The sequence below is a fragment of the Podarcis bocagei genome, assembly GCF_964188305.1.
Source record: "Podarcis bocagei genome assembly, chromosome: 13".
In the NCBI taxonomy this organism is placed as follows: domain Eukaryota; kingdom Metazoa; phylum Chordata; class Lepidosauria; order Squamata; family Lacertidae; genus Podarcis; species Podarcis bocagei.
In genome coordinates this window covers 36,316,963-36,335,890 of record NC_138138.1, presented here as the reverse complement: position 1 = coordinate 36,335,890, position 18,928 = coordinate 36,316,963, and the positions used below count along the sequence as shown (strand labels likewise).

Below are 18,928 nucleotides of genomic sequence, written 5' to 3'. Positions count from 1 at the left end.
TTAGAGGTTATGGTAGCTGGATTCAGATATTTAGAAGTGGATCTTAAGGATTTTGTTGGCGATTGGAACCTGCATGGATATGGCCATAAGCGCCAGCACTCAACCTCATTCATGCTTCCAGCAAACTCACAGAGTGCCAGCAAGGTTCCAAAAACCTGATGAAGGACACTTGTAGCAAAGGGATTTCAGGCTGGTTTCCTTTACTTTTTCAACGCCTGGGCAGATAAACTTACACTGAAATTTGAATGCAGCTACCGTACCTTTGTCCAGAACAAATTAATCGCTTCAGTGGATTCGAGAGAGAGGTGGGAAATATATATCCCAATGGATGAGGGTAGGGAGAACAAGGATTACACACCTCCGTCATTGGTGCTGTGCAATGCCAGGTCCATAGGCAACAAAACTGCCACCATGCGTGACTTTTTTGTCTCGCAGGGGATTGACCTGGCTTGCGTGACGGAGACCTGGATACGGGAAGGCGAAGTAGTCTCCCTACATGAGATAACACCCCCAGGTTTCTCTGTCCTCCATCAATCGCGGACTGTAGGTCGGGGGGGAGGAGTAGCATTGTTATTCCGGGAGGATTGCTCTTTCAGAGCTCTGCCATCACCGGCGATCTCCGGCATTGAATGTGTTGGTCTCGTGTGGGGCACCAAGGAGAGCTTGGCTGTCTGGCTGGTGTACCGACCACCCAGCACATCTGCAGCCACCCTGTCAGATCTGCTGGAGGTGGTGGCGGGCTGGGCCTTGGAGTTCCCAAACCTACTGGTTTTGGGAGACTTCAACGTCCATGCCGATGCCGCTCCCTCCTCACAGGCTCTAGACCTAGTGACTTCCATGGCAACACTAGGGCTCTCCCAGTTTGTTTTGGGCCCCACTCATCAAGCAGGCCACACGCTGGATCTGATCTTTGGGGCTGGCATAGATGTGATCATGCTCCCCGCTGTGAAAGTGCCATGGTCTGATCACTACGCTTTAAAAGCCAAGATTGACTTCCCGCTCCTCCCCGGCTCGGGTGGCGAACCTATTTGGGCTCGTCCGCGAAAACTGATGGATCCTGATAGATTCCGACAAGCCTTGCGGAACCCTGCTCCTCCTGGCGACTCATTAGATGACCTTGTTGAGGACTGGAATAGCCGGCTCTTGGCAGCCATTGATGAGATCGCGCCTAAGCGCCCTCTGCGACCCCGTCAAAACCGGGCCCCTTGGTTTACTGAGGAGCTCCGGAAAATGAAGCGGGATCTCAGACGGCTAGAGCGAGTATGGCGACGGACTCGTGACGGAGCCTCAAGAACATCTTATAGGACGCTTATGAAAGCCTATGAGATGGCTATGAAAGCTGCTAAGAAATCTTACTTTGCAGCTTCCATTGCATCCGCTAGCTCTCGCCCGGCACAACTTTTTAGAATAATTAGGTCAATAACGTCCTTAGGAGGACAACCAAATTTAAGCACAAATTCGACCCACAGCTGTGAGGCATTCGCGAGCTTTTTTGCGGAGAAAGTCCTGTTGCTCCGCCGTGACCTCCCTGCCAATTTAGATACAGTGACTGAACTGGAGGCCCCTCGACTGACTTCAGGTCCAGTGTTGGACCATTTCGATCGGATACTCCCTACTGATGTGGATAGATTCCTCCAAGTTGGTAGGCCCACCACCTGCCTCCTTGATCCGTGCCCGTCTTGGCTGATTAGGGAGTGTCCAGATGTTGCGCGGACCCCCCTGGTTGAAATTATCAATTTGTCCCTTGACACGGGGACATTCCCAGGGGAACTGAAGGAAGCAGTGGTGCGTCCACTCCTAAAGAAAACTTCATTAGATCCCTTAGACCTATCCAATTACCGCCCAGTTTCAAATCTTCCATACCTGGGTAAGGTAATTGAGAGAGCGGTTGCTGAACAGCTTGGTAGGTTTCTGGAGGAAACATCGGCATTAGATCCATTTCAGTCCGGTTTCCGTCCTGGTTTTGGGACGGAGACGGCTCTGGTTGCCCTAACAGATGATATCCGTAGACAACTGGATCGAGGCGGGTCAGGACTGCTGATCCTTTTAGATTTGTCAGCAGCTTTTGACATGGTCGATCATGATCTTCTGGACCATCGCCTTGCAGACGTGGGGATACAGGGCATAGCCCGTAACTGGTTGTGCTCTTTTATCTCTGGTCGGGGACAGAGGGTGGCACTAGGGAGGGAAATGTCGTCACGCCACTCCTTGGTGTGTGGAGTGCCGCAGGGCGCAATTCTCTCCCCAATGCTTTTTAACATCTTTATGCGCCCCCTTGCTCAGATTATCCGGAGCTTTGGGCTGGGCTGTCATCAATATGCTGATGACACTCAGCTCTATCTACTGATGGATGGCCACACCAACTCGGCCCCTTACACACTGACCAGATGCTTGGAAGCTGTGGCTGGATGGTTTCGTGGGAGCCGATTGAAACTAAATCCTTCAAAGACAGAGGTCCTATGGCTAGGTCGGGATAGCATGGGGATGAGGGACCAACTCCCTTCTCTTGCGGGGGCCCAATTAGTGCCATTACCTTCCGTTAAGAGTTTGGGTGTAATCCTTGACGCCTCCCTTTCCATGGAGGCGCAAGTCACAGCAACAGCCAAGGCGACATTTTTCCACCTTCGCCGCATCAAGCAGTTGGTCCCTTACCTTTCCCGCCCCGACCTGGCCACAGTGATCCATGCGACAGTCATCTCCAGGCTTGACTACTGTAACTCGCTCTACGCGGGGCTGCCCTTGAAGCTGTCCCAGAAACTCCAGCGGGTACAGAATGCTGCAGCGAGGCTCCTCACAGGGTCTCTGCCATGGGAGCATATTCATCCAGTGCTTTTCAAGCTGCACTGGCTCCCGGTGGAGTACAGGGTCAGATTTAAGGTGCTGCTTTTGACCTTTAAAGCCCTTCACGGCCTAGGACCCTCGTACCTACGGGACCGCCTCGCCTGGTATGCCCCACGGAGAGCCTCAAGGTCCATAAATAACAACACCCTAGTGGTCCCAGGCCCTAAGGAAGTTAGATTGGCTTCAACCAGAGCCAGGGCCTTTTCAGCACTGGCCCCAACTTGGTGGAACGCTCTGTCTCATGAGACCAGGGCCCTGCAGGATCTGATCTCTTTCCGCAGGGCCTGTAAGACAGAGTTGTTCCGCCTGGCCTTTGGATTGGAGCCAATTTGATTCCCTCCGCCCCCTTTTTCTTTTTTCTTTTCCTTCTCCTGCAATGAGGCTCCATTTTAATATTTTAATGTTCCATTATTTTAATGTTGTATTTTATTTTGTTTTTAAGTTGTAATCACTCATCTTGTTTTTATTATTGCTTGTAAGCCGCTCTGAGCCCGGCCTTGGCTGGGGAGGGCGGGGTATAAATAAAAAATTATTATTATTATTATTATTAAATCACAATTGCCGATGATTATGGCGAAGCTACAAATGTGCTGCTGCTTATGGATTTTTTAAAAGCGAAAGAACTCTGCACTTGCTCAGAGGCCGTGCACTAACGCTGCAATTCTGTGCACACCTACATGGGAAGGAGCCCCCACCGACCGCGGGGGAACTTATTTCCACGTAAATGCGCATTGAGTTCCGGAGAATGATGTTGCTGCGCCGTTGCCCCAGCAACAGGACAGAGACATATTACGCCGAATAACCGCCCCCCCCCCTTTTTTACAACGGTCCGGGAGCCCCTGGTAGCTCTACGTCACTGGTTGCCGTGGTAACAACTTGAACACCTGCACCAACGAGGAGAAGGCCAGCTACGTCAACTGACGCTCCGCGCATCTTACGCGGCCCCTCCAGCGCTAAGCATACGTCCCTCTCTATGGTAACTTGAAGCTTAGAACAACAACAACCCTCGCCCCCTTCTTCCTCTCAGCGGATGACGAAGACGGATATTAAAGGAAGAAAATAAAGTCACCTGACCGAAAGGGAACCCGGAGGCGGAAGTGACGTGCAGTAGACTGGGAGAAAGACGGGGACAGACAAACCCTTCCTCCTGGAAGGGATCCGAGGCCGAGATGGTAAGTGACAGGCGCGCGGAGCCAAGCGGAGCCCCTCCACCAGCGCCCCCCATCCACGAAGAGCCTCCCCCCCCGCAGCCCCGCCTGCGCCCTCTGAGGAATGACCGCTCGCTCCCGCGCACCCGCTTCCCAGGGAGGGGGCTGCCAGGTCCAGCTCCCGAGGGGGCTCCGTGCCTTCATTAGGCTGCGCGCCCTGGCCCGCTCGTTGGGGAGCCGGGGCCCGCCGGACTGGCCGGGGCCTGCCTCCGAGGGCGAAGCGGGCATCGGATCGCCCTGCATGACTCCCCACAACACTCGGCAATCTTGCCAGGTTGTGCCTCTTCCCTTCGGGGAAAGATGCTTAAAAAGCACGAAAGAGCTCTCAGAGGTAGGAGGCTGGTCGGCTTAGAGAAGCATGAGGAGTTGCCCCCCCCCACCTCCCCTTCCCTAATTCGGTGCACGTGTGTATGGGAGGGAAATGTGCTCTTTCCACTCAGCTCTGTGTGGCCAGCTCCGTGCCTTCAGTAAGTAGTAGCGTCCACCCTTCTCGCCACCAATCCCTTAGTTAGGGAATGGTCCGTTAGTGGTAGAGTAGGCAGTTGTCATTCCGAAGGCCTCCTGTCCAATCCCCTGCACCTCTAAAAGTTCCCCAGGCTGCCAAGACTAAAAGTTCTGTCCGTCAGAGAAGAGAAGTATTTGCTGTGCTGGACTCTTTCTTTCCATCCTTTTCCCGAGTCCCCGTGTGACATCCTGCTCCTGAGAAACTGCCATTTCCAATTCTGAGGTTGAGGCTTTCCACAGAGGACTTCCCTGAAGCTTGCACCCAGTATTTCACCAGTTAGATCATGATGCTATCCTTTCTCCATTTTCAGTGCCTTGCATTCATGGAATTTCACATTCAGAGGAATCAGCATATTGGAATAGGCAAACTGAATAGCATTTACCCTCAGTTTAAATATCAGATGCAGCTGCAGGGAAGAGCAATTGGAAAAAATAACAGGTACTGGAAATGGTACTAAAGTCACTTGATCTTTTCCAACATGGTAAGAAGTGGAGCTTTGGGATGGTTTCTTCCCAGTTGAGGGCTGGGAAGATTACACTTTACTGTCCTCTGTAAGGTGGACGTTGCTATTTGTAACAAAGCAGTTTGCTTCTCAGCAGGGACGGGTTTAACTTTTGAGAGTTAGTCCTGCTATGGACAGGGCTCAACTCATGAAATCTTACAGTAGATAGATGCAGGTGTATGACTTTGACCATGAGCTTACTGAAACATGCAGAAACGTGTATGAGATATTATCCTATTGGAATGCAGGTAAGACCTCTTGTTACACCCTTAGGTCTCTGAAAGTGCACTCTCAGTGCACTCTCAGGTTCAAAGCACCTTCCATGTAGAAAGGTTGAAGGCTTTTCATGCTGAGGTGTTTTCAGTCAAGCAGTTTCCCCCACAAGCATTCTGCAGTAGGCAAGGGGTATTTACCGTGTAAGCACAGTTGCTCTGATTTTCAGTAGAAGGTATCTTTCAGTCACTTATTCCAGAGGTGATCCAATTTCAGTCTTGCATGATCCATCAATTCTTTAAAACAAAAATAGAATCCCCATGGTCCACGAATGCATGTAAAATTTCAAAGTTAGAGTGAATGTTCACAATGTTTTTGCAGCGATCCTGTGTAGGCACTTTTGAACTTTTCAGGCATAAGTAGTGCCCTGCAAATTTAGACCAAGGTCCGTCCAGCATTCTTTCTAAGCATTCCAGTAATCAGTAGAAGTAACTTATCCTCCAGAAGTTTGCCAGCAGCCCGTAAGTGGGCTGCAGTCTACTTTATGCCCACCCATGCATTCTTCACTGTCAGAACTAAGCTGTAGCGGAATTTGGCCAAAATCATGTTGTTGATTTTTGCTAGTCATGAGATTCACCAAACTGTCACAACCTTATTATTCATTCCTGTATTGAATAATTGTTGAATGCCACTTTAGGGATAGCGATCTAATTCTGTCTCTGAATTAGAGATTCACCCTGAGATCTAATTCTGTCCCTGAAAAAAAGGTGATCTGATCTCTGTCTTCAAAGGGGATAGATGCTTAATTCAGAGCTTAACATTGAATCTTCAGGAAAGCATTGGTTTGTGATTTACCTAAAGACAAGAACCAAGCACTCAGCTCTAGATTTGGCTCCTCCAATAGTTTCCATTGTTTTCTAATTATATTTGCTGGACAGCATCTTGGTTGCCTCTGTAATGCCATGATTCTCCCTTCTTTAATTCCAAAGCAATCTTGTGCATTTAGAGTTAGGGTTGCCTTCTTTGTGAGAGTCTTCTGTTATATGACTTGAGATGTTACCTATAAAGTTGCATCTTACCACTTGGGTAAGTTACTCAGGTCCTTAACAGTGTTATTGAGCTCTTACTCATTCCTGCTTGTGAGTGGCTGTATTCTCCCCCCAACCCCCCTTTTTTTCTTCCCTGCATCCGGAACAACAGTAGTAACCTCGTGAGGTTGTTTGTTCCTCATATTTTCATAACGGTCTCTCCGTTTCTCCTTCTGCAGGTCACAAGGCCACTAGTTCCAACAGCGGCCCAGTCCTGGCGCTGGGTTTGTTGTTACCCGGCCCCACCCGGGCAGTCATGAACGGGAGCGCAGTGCCCCTGTCGCCAACTGGGGGAGGGATGGTGGGGGAACCCGCCTCTCTTCCCTCTCCTGGTTGGCGGGAATTCTGCGAGGCGCACGCTCGCGCTGCCGCGGTGGACTTTGCCCGCCGCTTTCGGGCCTTCCTGGGTGAGAACCCCCAGTTTGCCACGCCAGGAGCTGAAGCTGCCTTCTCTCGCCGCTTTGCCGAGCACTTCCTGGAACACTTTGAGGCGGAGGTGAGCCGGGCCTATGCCAGTGACTCGCCGCCCCGGTGCGACATCGCCCCCTTCACCGGCTGCTCCTCCGCGCGTGACCTCTCCGAGACGTGCAGCGACTCCTCCGTGGCCTCCCCTGTGGAGCCTCCCCCGGGGCCGCCCTCTGGCCTCTCCAGCAGCCAGTCTCGTAGCTCCGAAGACGTTTCCACCGCAACAGCCGTGACAGCCACCAAACCAAAGCTGAAGAAGCGCTTCTCCCTGCGCAACGTGAGCCGCAGTGTACGGGGCAGCGTCCGGGGCATCCTGCAGTGGAAGACCTCGACTGAGTCGCCCCCTGGCAGCGCGGACGGGGCGACCACCGGCGCCAACAGCAATTCCAACTCTTCAGGGGGTGGCGACTCCGAGCGCTGGACTCACCGCTTCGAACGCCTGCGGCTCAACAAAGCCTCCCCAGCCACCCTCCGCGTAGAACTGGCCAGCGTGCGACGCGAGGGCCTCCTGAACTACATTGTGGCCGACGACGGGGCAGGCGGGGGCAGCCGGACACGCTGGCAGAAATGCCGCCTTCTCCTGCGCAAAGCGGGGAAGGGGGAGGGGGAGGGTTACCTCTTGGAGTTCTACATCCCACCAAAGGTGAGCCATGGGTTGCTGCATCAGGGCGGGGGGGGGGGGGAGAGAAATCCCGGGCGGGGAGAGCCAAAGGATTACCCCACGCCAAGATTCCCAGCACTGAGGGGCATCGGCGTAACTGTGGCTCTCCCTAACTTAACCCCTAGGCATCCAAGCCGCGGGTCAGCATCGCCTGCTCTTGCGTAGTGGACGTGCGGACAACGACCCCCTTGGAAATGCCAGACAAAGAGAACACCTTTGTGCTCAAGGTGAGGAGAAGAGAAATATCAGGGTTGCATAGGGGCAGAAAGTTAGTGGCTTTGTTTTGTGAGTCTGGTTTTTTTAAAAAAGTTATTCAAGTAGGTACCAAAAAACAACAACCCTAAACCTTAAATGTTTTCCTTGATAATTGGAGCCATAATGCTTACATGCCTTTGAGTTAATTTGCATATTTGCTTATAATAATATTAACACTTCTCAGCGAGAGGATGTGTCCCCATTCTCTGCCTGAGCTACCTTCCCAGAGGAAGTCCCTTAAGACAGCAGCAAGGGGGAGGAACCTCAGGCCCAAGGTCCAGGTGCAGCCCTCTTTCTGGTCCCTGGGACTCTCCCCTGCAGGCTGGAAGGTAGCCTCCTGCCTAAAGCAAGGAGCTGTATCCCTTTCCCACCCAGTTTTTGTCTAGCGCCTCCAATCACTGACATGTGGCCCCCCAGAAAGCTGCCCATATGGGCGTGCAGCCCCTGGGCTTGAATAGTTCCCCCACTTCTGCAAGGCAGACTGACTGGAGTGTGCATTCAGCCGTTGCCTTCTTTCCTCCTTGCTTCTCACTTCTGGTGGGATCTGCTGCTGCCTGGTCCCTCTCTAGCAGGACCTCACTAGCTTTGGCAGGAGCTGCTGTTCCTGAGGAGACTCATGACAATTCCCCGACCTTCTTTTTCTCTTGGTTTGATTTCATATGCTTTGTCATATGCTTGGTTTGCTTTCATATGCCTGGAGGCCGACCATGACATCTGTGTGCTTTGAGAGCGAGAAGGGTATGTGGGTGCTTTGTGATTTCTTTCTTTCTTTCTTTTTTGCATGGTGAAAGCACAGCAAATGGGGGGGGGGTGTTCAGTCAGCATGGTGTAGAGGGGCAGCTAAGGCAGCTGATAAAGAACGTGGGACAAAGGTCTCCTTAAACACCTTGCCAGCCGTTGCTGCCTGTTTTCTTGTTTCTATTGAGAGCCAAACCATGCAGAGAGAGGCCTCATTCTCTTACTACTATCTGTGTAGACAATGCTGAGTTACATATACCAAGTGTCTTGCAGAAGGTTTTTAACTTGAGCATCATTTGTCTTTAGCAGCTTGTCATTCTTGCACAAAAGGGTTAGAAAGCAGTTCACTGATTTTCTCATGGTGACATGTTTCCTTTTTCCCCTTGGCTTTTTGGAGGCACCGGAGGGGAGCATGTTCTAGGAATAATGAGCCCCTCCACACACCCCAAAGCGTAATGTGTCTATGGCTATTCCCTTCCCACTGTACTTCACAGCTGTCAAGCTCCTTGGAGTACATCCTTGAGACGGTTGACTCGCTGCAGATGCGCTCCTGGTTGGCTGACATTCAGGAATGCATGGGCCTCGGGTAAGTTTCGCCAGGCCGTGGGAGAGGGCCAGAGCTCAGCGGCAGAGCACTTGCTGGGCCTGCGAAAGGTGGCATTCTTAGCAGTTAAAGGGATCACAGGTAGCAAGGCTAAGAAAAGCCTTGCTTGCTTCCTTTCCCTGAAAATCTGGAAGAACTGCTGCTTCTCAAAGAAGGCAATCCTGGGCTATGTGGACCTGTGGTCTGAGATAGATTGACAGATAGGACAGCTTCATACATTACACGAGAGCCTTTAGGCAGGTGAGAATGGGAGAGGTCGGCTAGGCATGCCTTGCAATCTTTGCCCACGCTAAAAGCATAAACCAGGGATTGGGGAACTTTTGGTCCACCAGATGTTGTTGAAGTGCAACTCCCATATTGGCCACAGCCAGCAAGGCCCAATGGTCAGGGCTGGTGGGAGCTGTTGGCATCCATCTGTCTCGAGACAATGGAGTGTGCCTCTGGTTTGGTGTTAGTGGCACCGAAGAGACCTCTCTGGGGGGGGGGGCACGAGCCTAGGCAGTGTGTAAGGCAGTCCTGGACAAGACCCCCAATCTCGGCCTCACTGATGTGGCCCAAAGGAAAGCAGAGCAATATGTTTGGCCCCAGCTTGGCTGCAGGAGATGCTGGAAGGAGGCGTACAAGGCACCACCCAGCTGCCTTAGGGACTCCACTCCAGATTTGTGTAGGGTTTACCGCTTAGCTGTAGTCTAGCAACATCTGGAGGGCATTGCACAGGTTCCCCCATCCCTGAAGCAAGCAGCCAGACCGAAGCTCTAGCATGTCCAGTGTTTCTGTTTCCAGTAGCAGCCCAGCATGAGTGTGATAATCCTTCCCTGCTCGCCCCCCTGTATCTAATACTGGGGAGTATATTGGCCTTGGACACAAATGTTTGGTTTTGGCTAATGGCACTTGTCTCCACAGAGAGAGCACTGACAGCCTGGAACAGCCATGTATGAACCACTCGGAGAGCATGCCCAGCCGCGAGCTTCCCATGGTGCCGAGTGAGAGCAGCGATCAGCTCAGCCAAGGTCTGTGGCGTTCTCTCCATCCTCCAGCAGAGCCCCAGCTTTACCCCTTGGCAAAACGATGCTGCCACATTGGGGAAGGGCTGTAGCTCAGTTAGCTTTGCTTTGCATGCAAAAGGTCCCTGGTTCAATCCCTGGCATTGCCAGGTAGGGCTGGCAAGGCCCTTCCATCCAGCACTGCCAGGAAAATGGTTCTTCCTAAACCTAAGCAGATGTAGTAGTCCAGTGGTACCTCTGGTTGCGAACGGGATCCGTTCCGGAGGCCTGTTCGCAACATGAGCAGAACGCAACCTGCGCGTGCGCAGGTCGTGATTTGCTGCTTCTGCACATGCGCGTGACGTCATTTTGCACATCTGCGCATGCGCGAGTGGCGAAACCCGGAAGTGACCCTTTCCAGTACTTCCGGGTCGCTGCGGGACACAACCTGAAAACGCGCAACCCGAAGCAAACGTAACATGAGGTATGACTCTAGTCAAGCAGCATTCTGCCTTACCCTTCTGGTAAAATGCAAAGCCATCTATTGCAGCAAGATGATAAAATTCTATCTTTGCATTAATGTTTGATCCTGGGATGGGGAGCCTGTGGCCCTCTGGGTGTCATTTCACCACAACTCCCATCATCCCTGACTATTCGCCGTATTGGGCGTTGGAGCCTAACCATTGAGAGCGCCGCAGGTTTTTGTTTTTTATTAGATTTCTTGGCTTTATGTGCTGCCCTTTATCACAAGACAAAATTCCCCATGTGTGGTTTAGTCTTAGAGGAGAAAGCTGTAGTGCCAGCTTTCTACGCTTTCCAACCTGAGATATTTTCTTCAGAGGGGCCGAGTTCGAAACAGGAATGCACACTAACTCCGTATGCCATTGCAAGCTCCTTGAGAGAAAGGATGGGGTGAAGATGTAATAAATGTAATAAATAACTTTATTATAGAATAATAATAAAAACTTTATGGAACAAAGATTTCTACATACTAATCAGAACTGGCGTTGTCTCTTAAATAATGGCACACTATGCAGTATACAATGACATATCACCCCCGTTTTATTAATTTTTGTTAGTCGTTTCATTTTTAGTTGGTTTAGGAAATCTTGTATACAGTTACATGGCATTCTAAATGTATTTCACTTTTCTGTGGAGCTTAAATGTATTTTATTTTGTTCTTTTTTTAATATGGTCTGTGATCTATAACTGTTTGATTCTATTCCCAGAGATAGAGGTTTGGGAGAGTGTGACTTCTGGTAATAGCTTTTCCCCTTTTGTCAATTATTGATCTTAACTCTTATTTCTGTTTGTTGATTTGTAATAAATCTTGTAAATCAGGCAGGAAAATGCTCAAGAGTTCTCCCTACCCCCTGCCCAACCATTTTCTCTTTCAATCTAGTCATCTATTGGTTGCTTAATTATATGTTAAAACAATGTACACAGCATCATCCACAAAGCTGTTACTCAACTGTTGGAAGGAAAGGCCAGTTTTAATACTTCAGATTTTTAAAAATCAAAATTTGGAGAGGCAGGAACTATGCTTTCTATGCTGTGTCTGTATAATTCCTTGACAAGGAATCGCACAATATTTTTTCGGTGTTGAGACACAGAAAATAAGCAGGAAGAAGAAAATAAAGAGAGAGAAGAAAAAGAAGAGAGAGAGAAAGATGGAAAAGAAATAATAAATAAAAATAAAAAGGACTTCCAATTTTCCATTTGCCGCTTACATAAGAAAAGGCTATTTAAGACATTCAGTCCATGATAACCTCGGGAATTGCACAATGTTTTTTGGAGCTGCCTTGGTGTGCTGCTTGTGACCTGGCCTGTTTGTCCATCGTGTCCCCTCCCCAGGTGCCTATGGCGGACTGATGGAGCGCCCCTCCGCCTCCATGTCCCCCAGCTCCGTCTCCATTGCTGCCTCCCACTTTGACTCAATGGAGCTGCTGCCTCCCGAGCTGCCACCTCGAGTGCCGATTGACGAAGGGCCGTTTCCCATGGGGCTCCTCCACACGACCTTCCCTGAAACCCCGGACACCACAGGTAATGCCTTGGAGTGGAGTTCTCTTTCCATTCTGAGAGAACGGGGGGGTGTCTGATGGGCTCAAGAGCAAAATCTGCGAGCGAGACTTCAGAATTCTCTGAACAGGCTTTGGCAGATGGCTCTCACCTCTCTCCCTGCTCCAGGTTCCTTCCTTTTCCAAGGGGAGCCCGACCCAGGCGGGGGAAGCCTTGGCGACACAGAGCACCCTCTTTCCGAATACCCCTGGTTCCACGGCACCCTGTCCCGCCTCAAAGCCGCCCAGCTGGTGTTGGCGGGGGGAACCAGCAGCCACGGCGTTTTCTTAGTGCGGCAGAGCGAGACACGGCGCGGGGAATACGTCCTGACCTTTAACTTTCAGGGGAAGGCGAAGGTGAGCATGCATTCGCGGGTATCTGGGCAAGCCAGTGTGGCGCAGTGGGTCAGTGTTTCAGACTAGGACCCTGCAGACGAGGGTCCTAGCCCCCACTTAGCCGTGCAGCTCATTGAGTGACCTTCAGCCAGACCTCCTCAGCCTTGTTTTTAGGCTGTAATTCGGCGGAGGAGAGCCACATACACTGCCTTGAGTTCCTTGGGAGGGAAAGGTGGGGTGTGAATGCAGTTACCGTAGATTCCAGCGTATTAGGCGACTGGGCATATTAGACGACCCCCCAAATTGGCAGCTGCAATTTGGGCGTTCGTCTTATAAGCCCAGTCGCCTAATACACTGGGCAGCTCCGCGCCGGGAGAAAGCTGCCTGGCGTGGAGTGGAGCCTGCTGCCCGCTGCTGCTGTTTCGGAGCCCCCGCCGCAGCAGCAGCGGGGGGTGGGGTGGGCTCTGCTCCGTGCCACCCATACCCGGCGTATAAGACGACCCCCGACTTTTTAACCTCTTTTCCTGGGTTAAAAAGCCGTCTTATGCGCCGGCATCTACGGTAAGAAAAAGAAAGATGGTGCCAGTTGTGAGACAGGGTGGGAGAGGATCAGGCCCTTGACGGGACCTCTCTCCAGGCCTCCTTATCTCACCACCAGCACCTGCGCCTCTCCCTTAACGAAGACGGGCAATGCCGGGTTCAGCACCTCTGGTTCCAGACCATCTTTGACATGCTGGAGCACTTCCGGGTCCACCCCATCCCCCTCGAGTCGGGCGGCTCCAGCGACGTGACGCTCGTCAGCTACGTGGTTGCTTCGCAGAGGCTGCACGGTGAGCATAGCCAGAGCCCTGGGCCAGGAAGACCATTGACACCGTTGCCAATCCATGCCATGCTCCATCTCCCACCCATCTCCTCCCATTGTGGCTCCAGACACATTTCCCCCTCCCCCAGATTCCCCGCCCCAAGTCTTCTGCTCCACACCGCGCAGGGGCGATGACACCCCACCCCCTTCATGTCCACCGCTCTCCCTCTCTTACCCCACCCCCAATCCCTATTTCTGATGTGGGCATCTCTGTCACAGGCCGGGACCGGGCTGGGAGCCGAGCGCCGGTGTCTGGGTTCAGTGGGGACCCCGACTCGCCCCCCAACCTCATCTCCATCCTTGCTGCCGCCTCTGCGGGTGACTGCGTGTAAGTGTGCCATAGCTACCACGGGAGGAAGGCAGAGAGTTGCGAGCGTGTGTGTGTGTCACAGCCCCCACGCCATAGCCCATCGCTATCCACGGGTCATGCAGATGTGCGATGCCCATAACCATCCACTGTGTCTGTGACACCAGGTAGGGGGGAGATTTCAGAGGGAAGAGGCTCCTCCTGGCATCTCCAGGTAGAGCTGGGGGTGCGGCCAGATTTCTGCCTGAAGCCCTGCTGCCAGTTTTTGTAGAAACGCTGAGGGAGATGGACCAATTGCCTGCCTTGTAAAAATCAGCTTCTTACATTCCTTCTCTGGAGATGGGCTTTAGCCGTGGTGACCATGTGGAGCTTCAAATGTTACAGGATGTGCTGCCAACCTCGCCTTTCTGGCAGCTTGTCCTGTAACATACAGAGCTTCTCTGTGCTCCCTTACAGCCCTAGTTTGCAACTAAGCTTATGGTATCCCCTGTGCAATCTTGATTGTATTGGATACAGCAGTGATTTGCCAAATAGTCCAATTTGTTATTTAACATAACAACAGCAAACAGTTAATAACAAGGCCCCAGTAGGACATAGTATTGCTTTCTGTTCTGCTGCTCACCCCCCCCCCAACTTTCTCAGCAACCAGATGTGGCTGCTAGGATTCTAAATTTGATGGCCCCCAAACTCACTTTAGAGTAAAGGCATGTGCCATGAGGAAAATTTAGGGCCAAGGAAATGCAGCCTTAATTCTGTCTGGCGCAATAAAAAAGAGCCTACAGAATTGAGAATGTGTCTGCCTACATAACATGATAATTTTATTTTATTTTTTTAAAAAGGTCACTATGCTGACAATTAAGCCAAATCCATTGTTAGTTTTTGTGGAGGAGAAAGAGGAAGCCATCACACACTTTTCTCTCTCTTTTTTTGAAATTCCTAATGAAGCCTAATCAGTTTCAGCTAAGCAATGGCAGCTCAACAAATGCTCTAGCGAAGCCAGCTGTCAGGCCTCTAGTTCTGTGTCATGACCAGGTAAAGCCTGAAGTAGGTCTAAGGCAGGGATGGGGGAGCCTGCTTGGCTCCAAATGTTGCAGGACTGCAGCTCTCATCGTTCCTGACCAACTGGTCAAGTTGATGGGAGCTGGAATCCAAGTACATCTGGGTGGCCACAGGTTCCCCATCCCCTGGGGAAGTAGGAAAGAAGTAGAAAAAGGCTTAGACACATGGGATATTCAGAATTCAACACACACACAGGTCTCATTGCAAAGATTCTGCAAGTACTGTCTCTGAGTAATGCCAGAATGAATTTCTGCTCACAAGCAGACTTCGGCATTGGTTGCAGAAACAGGGATCTTGGAAGGCATGATTCTCAAAATTTTTTTAAAAAGTTTTATGGCAATCTGGGTGTGAAGATGAGAATGAATGTGTGGGCAGTGCTTGGTGAAAATTGCACAGAGGAGCTGGTAGGAGTCATTGGCCAGGATGTAGAACAGTTTTTGCCAACCTTGGTAGTCTCCAAGTGTTTGGCACCACAGCCCAGGATTTGCAAGCAGGTGCTTCAGGGGCCAAATGCAACCCCTTGGCTGAGGTGGGCAGATAGGTGCCTGTTCTAATCAATTAACATTCACAAGTATTACCTGAGATTTATTGAATGGGTCAAAACCTTAGCTGCCGTTATTACAAATACTAAGGAATAGACATAACCACAATAAACATTTTGCACTGAGTATTTTGTAGAAGTAGAATAAGTTACAAATAATAAACAAATGAATGCCACTGTGTAATTTTGGACAACTTTTGACAGCCCTGTAAATTGGCTTTTTTGGTGCTGGGCAGAGTTTGGATATTACTGTTTTTTAATGCAAAGAGTATGCACAGCACCGAGTCATGCCAGCCTGCCTCATCCCCACACAGCTGCCCAGCAGTTGTCCCTGTGTGATTTCATCAGGCCACTACTACTGTGCATGTAAACATATGACAGTTTTCCTAAGTCGCAGTTTCCCCGCAATGTGGCATCCTCCAGATGGGGTTGGATTCCCAGCTCCCAGCCAGCATGTCAAGTAGACAGGGTAATGAGATCTGCACCAGGTTAGCAAGGGCTGCTCTAAGCCACATCGAATGCAGCGGTGCCATCGAAGTTCTGATGTGTGTTGTCACCCTTTCCCAAGCATCGCCCAGGAGATTGTGCACAAAGTGCTCTAGCTACTGGATGTAGACAACACTGGAGTTGCTCAGTTTTTAGAAAAACCTCATTGAGGTGGGAGCCCCTTGCTCTGGACTGGACATTGGGGGGGGGGGCGGAGGGCTCAGATAAATCTCTGTGTCCGCCATCCCACATTTTGTCTTAACCCCGGGCCCTCTTATCTCTCTTTGTCTGTCTGTCTGTCTGTCTGTCTCTTTTCTCTTCTCTCCGCAGAACCGAACACCTCTCGTAACCTGCCGCCGCCTCCGCTCCCCCCAGCTCGGCCGCCTCTCGCTCCCCCTGACCGTGGATTGCCAGAGTCTGAGGGGCAGGCGGAGGAGGAGGGCCGGATGGTGGAGCCAGAGGTGGACGAGGCAGCGGCCACAAGAGGAGGAGGAGGATCCCTTCCCCTCCCGGAGGAATCGGAAGGACGAGCCCGGGCTGTGAACAACCAGTACTCATTTGTCTGAGCCCCGTGAATATGAGCCAGAGAAAGACGCGAGCCCTTCTGGTGTCCATCGCCAGGAAGAGACCTGGCCTTGGCCCACGGGTGCGAGATGGGCTTGAATACCCAAAAGACTTCTATATTTCCCTCCGTAACCTTTGAGGGGGGAGAACTGGCCTTGCCCCCACAGTCCCATTCTCCCCCACCCCACCGTCCCATTCCCTTGGGTATGGAGCAAACCCCACTTCCGCTTGCCCCGAAAACATAGGTACGAGACCCTCCTCCTGGTTTCGTGATCCCAGCTTGCGACAGATTGGTACGCATTACTTCTAGCCCCGTCTTGGGTACTAAGGAAACGGGCCTGCTCTTCCTCCTCTTCCCTTCCTCTTCCTCCTCCCGCCCCTGTGCCCAAATCTCTGCAGTTGGGCAGGAGTAATAGCTCACTGTAAACACTACATGGAGCGGTGGGTGGGAGCGGCGTGGTCTGCCCTTCTGACTCCAGACACAGTCTTTTGCACCCCTGCCCTTCTTTGCTGAATGTATGGAGTCTCCGAATGTAACGTCCTCCCCCTCCCCATCTCCTCTCTTGGGGCGATGGGGAGGGGGAGGCCAGCTCCCTCTTCCCTGGTTGGAAATATATTTATATTCTTTCATCTCTCTCCTTCTTCTTCCCCCTCGCCCCACCCACCCCGGCTTGGGGACTGGCCACGCATTATAAAGCCTACACTACCCCAGGTAAAATTTTAAAATGTTATGAATATACACCTTTCACAGGTACTGTCCCCTCCTCTTGTTCCTGCTGCACCCCTCCCCACCCCACCTTAAGATTTATTTTTCTACTGTGGACTAGGTGGACTGCTCAGGCCCTCTCTGTCTCTTCAATTCTCTCTTTTCTTAAAATTTGCGCTGAGGTACCGTTTGTTCATCTGTGTCTTTTTTGTCTTTTTTTGATTAATTTTTTTTTGGGGGGGAGAGTTTGTATGAAAATAAAGGAAATGTCATTTTACCTTTTAGAAGAAAAAAATGATTTGAAACAAACACACAAGAATCCTCCCCATACACTACACACTGGACCTTAAAAAAAAAAGTGGGGCAGGAGGAGAATCTCTTTCCTTCTGGATGATCCCTGTAGAACTTTCTTAATAGGAACCAAGAGGAAATGAGGTAGCTGATTTGATGACACTTCCCTGCCCCTACCCAGCACATGTGACCCATGCTTAGCAGCGTTCATATAGTGCTTGGGTGCGCTCAGAGTGCTTCGCAGACATTGTGCACGTGTGGCAGCATGAAGCGGTAGAACAGACATAGGCAAACTTGGCCCTCCAGATGTTTTGGGACTACAACTCCCATCATCCCTAGCTAACAGGACCAGTGGTCAGGGATGGTGGGAACTGTAGTCTCAAAACATCTGGAGGGCCGAGTTTGCCTATTCCTGTGGTAGAACCACTTCAGGCTGCAAATTAAGGACACAATTTTCTAATCCTTCTCTCTGGGATTGTTCAAAAAACAGAAGCAAAGCAACAGCAGGTAGAAAGTTAGCACAACAATAAATCAGCAGAGCTGAAACTCTTCTCTCTTAAAATGCTTGGGTTTGCTATGCTGCCTTGGGAGTGGGGGGGGGGGGGTTGTGGAAGCATTCAGCAATGGCAACAACCACCTGCAGTCAGAAGTGGTGTGGTGTCATTAGTTGCCTATGTAGACCAGGCCTCAAAGAGACCATAAGGTAGGTCATATTGCAGCTGGAAGCGGAGGTGGCGAGACTGAGAAAGTGCCGACTTAAACAGAGGTTGCTCAGTGAGGTTGTGGCACCAGAGGCCAGTTTATTAAAAAAGCGTCTTCTGGCTGCTGGGCCTCTACTAGCTCCCCATGCAAATGAAATGATGGGAAAGATTAAAGTGAGTCGGAGAATAAAAAAGCAAGAAGCTGAGGGGTGGTTTTTTTGTGTGTAGTTAAAAGTTACCTACGAGGTTGAATAGCTAGGAGGCTGATTATTGAAAGCTGTAGCTCAGGAGATTTGGGCAGAGGGTGACTATGGGGGTGGAGGTAACAGGTGGAGCACCCCATCTGCTTGATTCTGCACCCACTACCACATTCTGCAGTCCTTTATGGTGGCAGCATAGTCTGTAGATCACAGCTGTGCTAATTTCAAGGGCCTGTGGTTGATTGTTGGTTGTCTGGTAAGAAAACCCAAGACAAATTTAATGTGTTAAGTGGCAGATGACAAACGGTAGCCAAAGGTGAATCAGGAGCCACTCTTGCTAGAAATGGCCTTTCTGAACCCAGAGAAATGTATACAACCCTTTGGGGCTAAAACCTTTCCCACAGTCAAATGGAAGTCTAGGGCAGCTGTAGGGAACTTTTAGCCTGCCAAATGTCCCCATCATCCATGGCCATTGGCTATGCTTTCTAGGGCTGATGGATGTTGCAATTTAGCAGCATCTGGAGGGCCAGAGATTCCCCACTCCTGGTCTAGGATATGTTGTTTAGACATACACACACCCTATATCAAATGCAGTGTGTTGGTTTTTGGTGGTGCATTGTAACTGAGTGTTACCCACAAGCTTTTGTAGATAGAAGGGAGCTTCTTTAATCCCGTAGCCCAGGAGACACAGGCGGAGGGCAGTCATGGGGGTGGAGGTTTTCACTTTATATCAGTGCTCTGCAGCACAAGAGGAC

At 50.9% G+C, this 18,928-nt stretch overlaps 1 protein-coding gene across 3 annotated transcripts; it reads left to right on the top strand.

Moving 5' to 3' along the window:
* Positions 1-3,696: 3,696 nt before the first annotated feature.
* On the top strand, positions 3,697-17,171 carry SH2B1 (SH2B adaptor protein 1). 3 transcript variants are annotated; one of them, XM_081169023.1, is made up of 11 exons: positions 3,743-4,013; positions 4,865-4,992; positions 6,537-7,465; positions 7,609-7,710; positions 8,971-9,062; positions 9,984-10,090; positions 11,918-12,106; positions 12,251-12,477; positions 13,115-13,286; positions 13,538-13,646; positions 16,042-16,212. In XM_081169023.1, the coding sequence occupies exons 3-11, from the start codon at positions 6,614-6,616 to the stop codon at positions 16,058-16,060; spliced, it is 1,869 nt and encodes a 622-aa protein (XP_081025149.1). In that variant the 5' UTR covers positions 3,743-4,013; positions 4,865-4,992; positions 6,537-6,613; the 3' UTR covers positions 16,061-16,212. The 3 variants fall into 3 exon arrangements, with proteins under 3 accessions (XP_081025147.1, XP_081025148.1, XP_081025149.1); XM_081169021.1 differs by lacking the exon at positions 13,538-13,646 and having other exon boundaries at positions 3,697-4,013; positions 16,042-17,171; XM_081169022.1 differs by lacking the exons at positions 4,865-4,992; positions 13,538-13,646 and having other exon boundaries at positions 3,700-4,013; positions 16,042-17,171.
* The last annotated feature ends 1,757 nt before the right edge of the window (positions 17,172-18,928 follow it).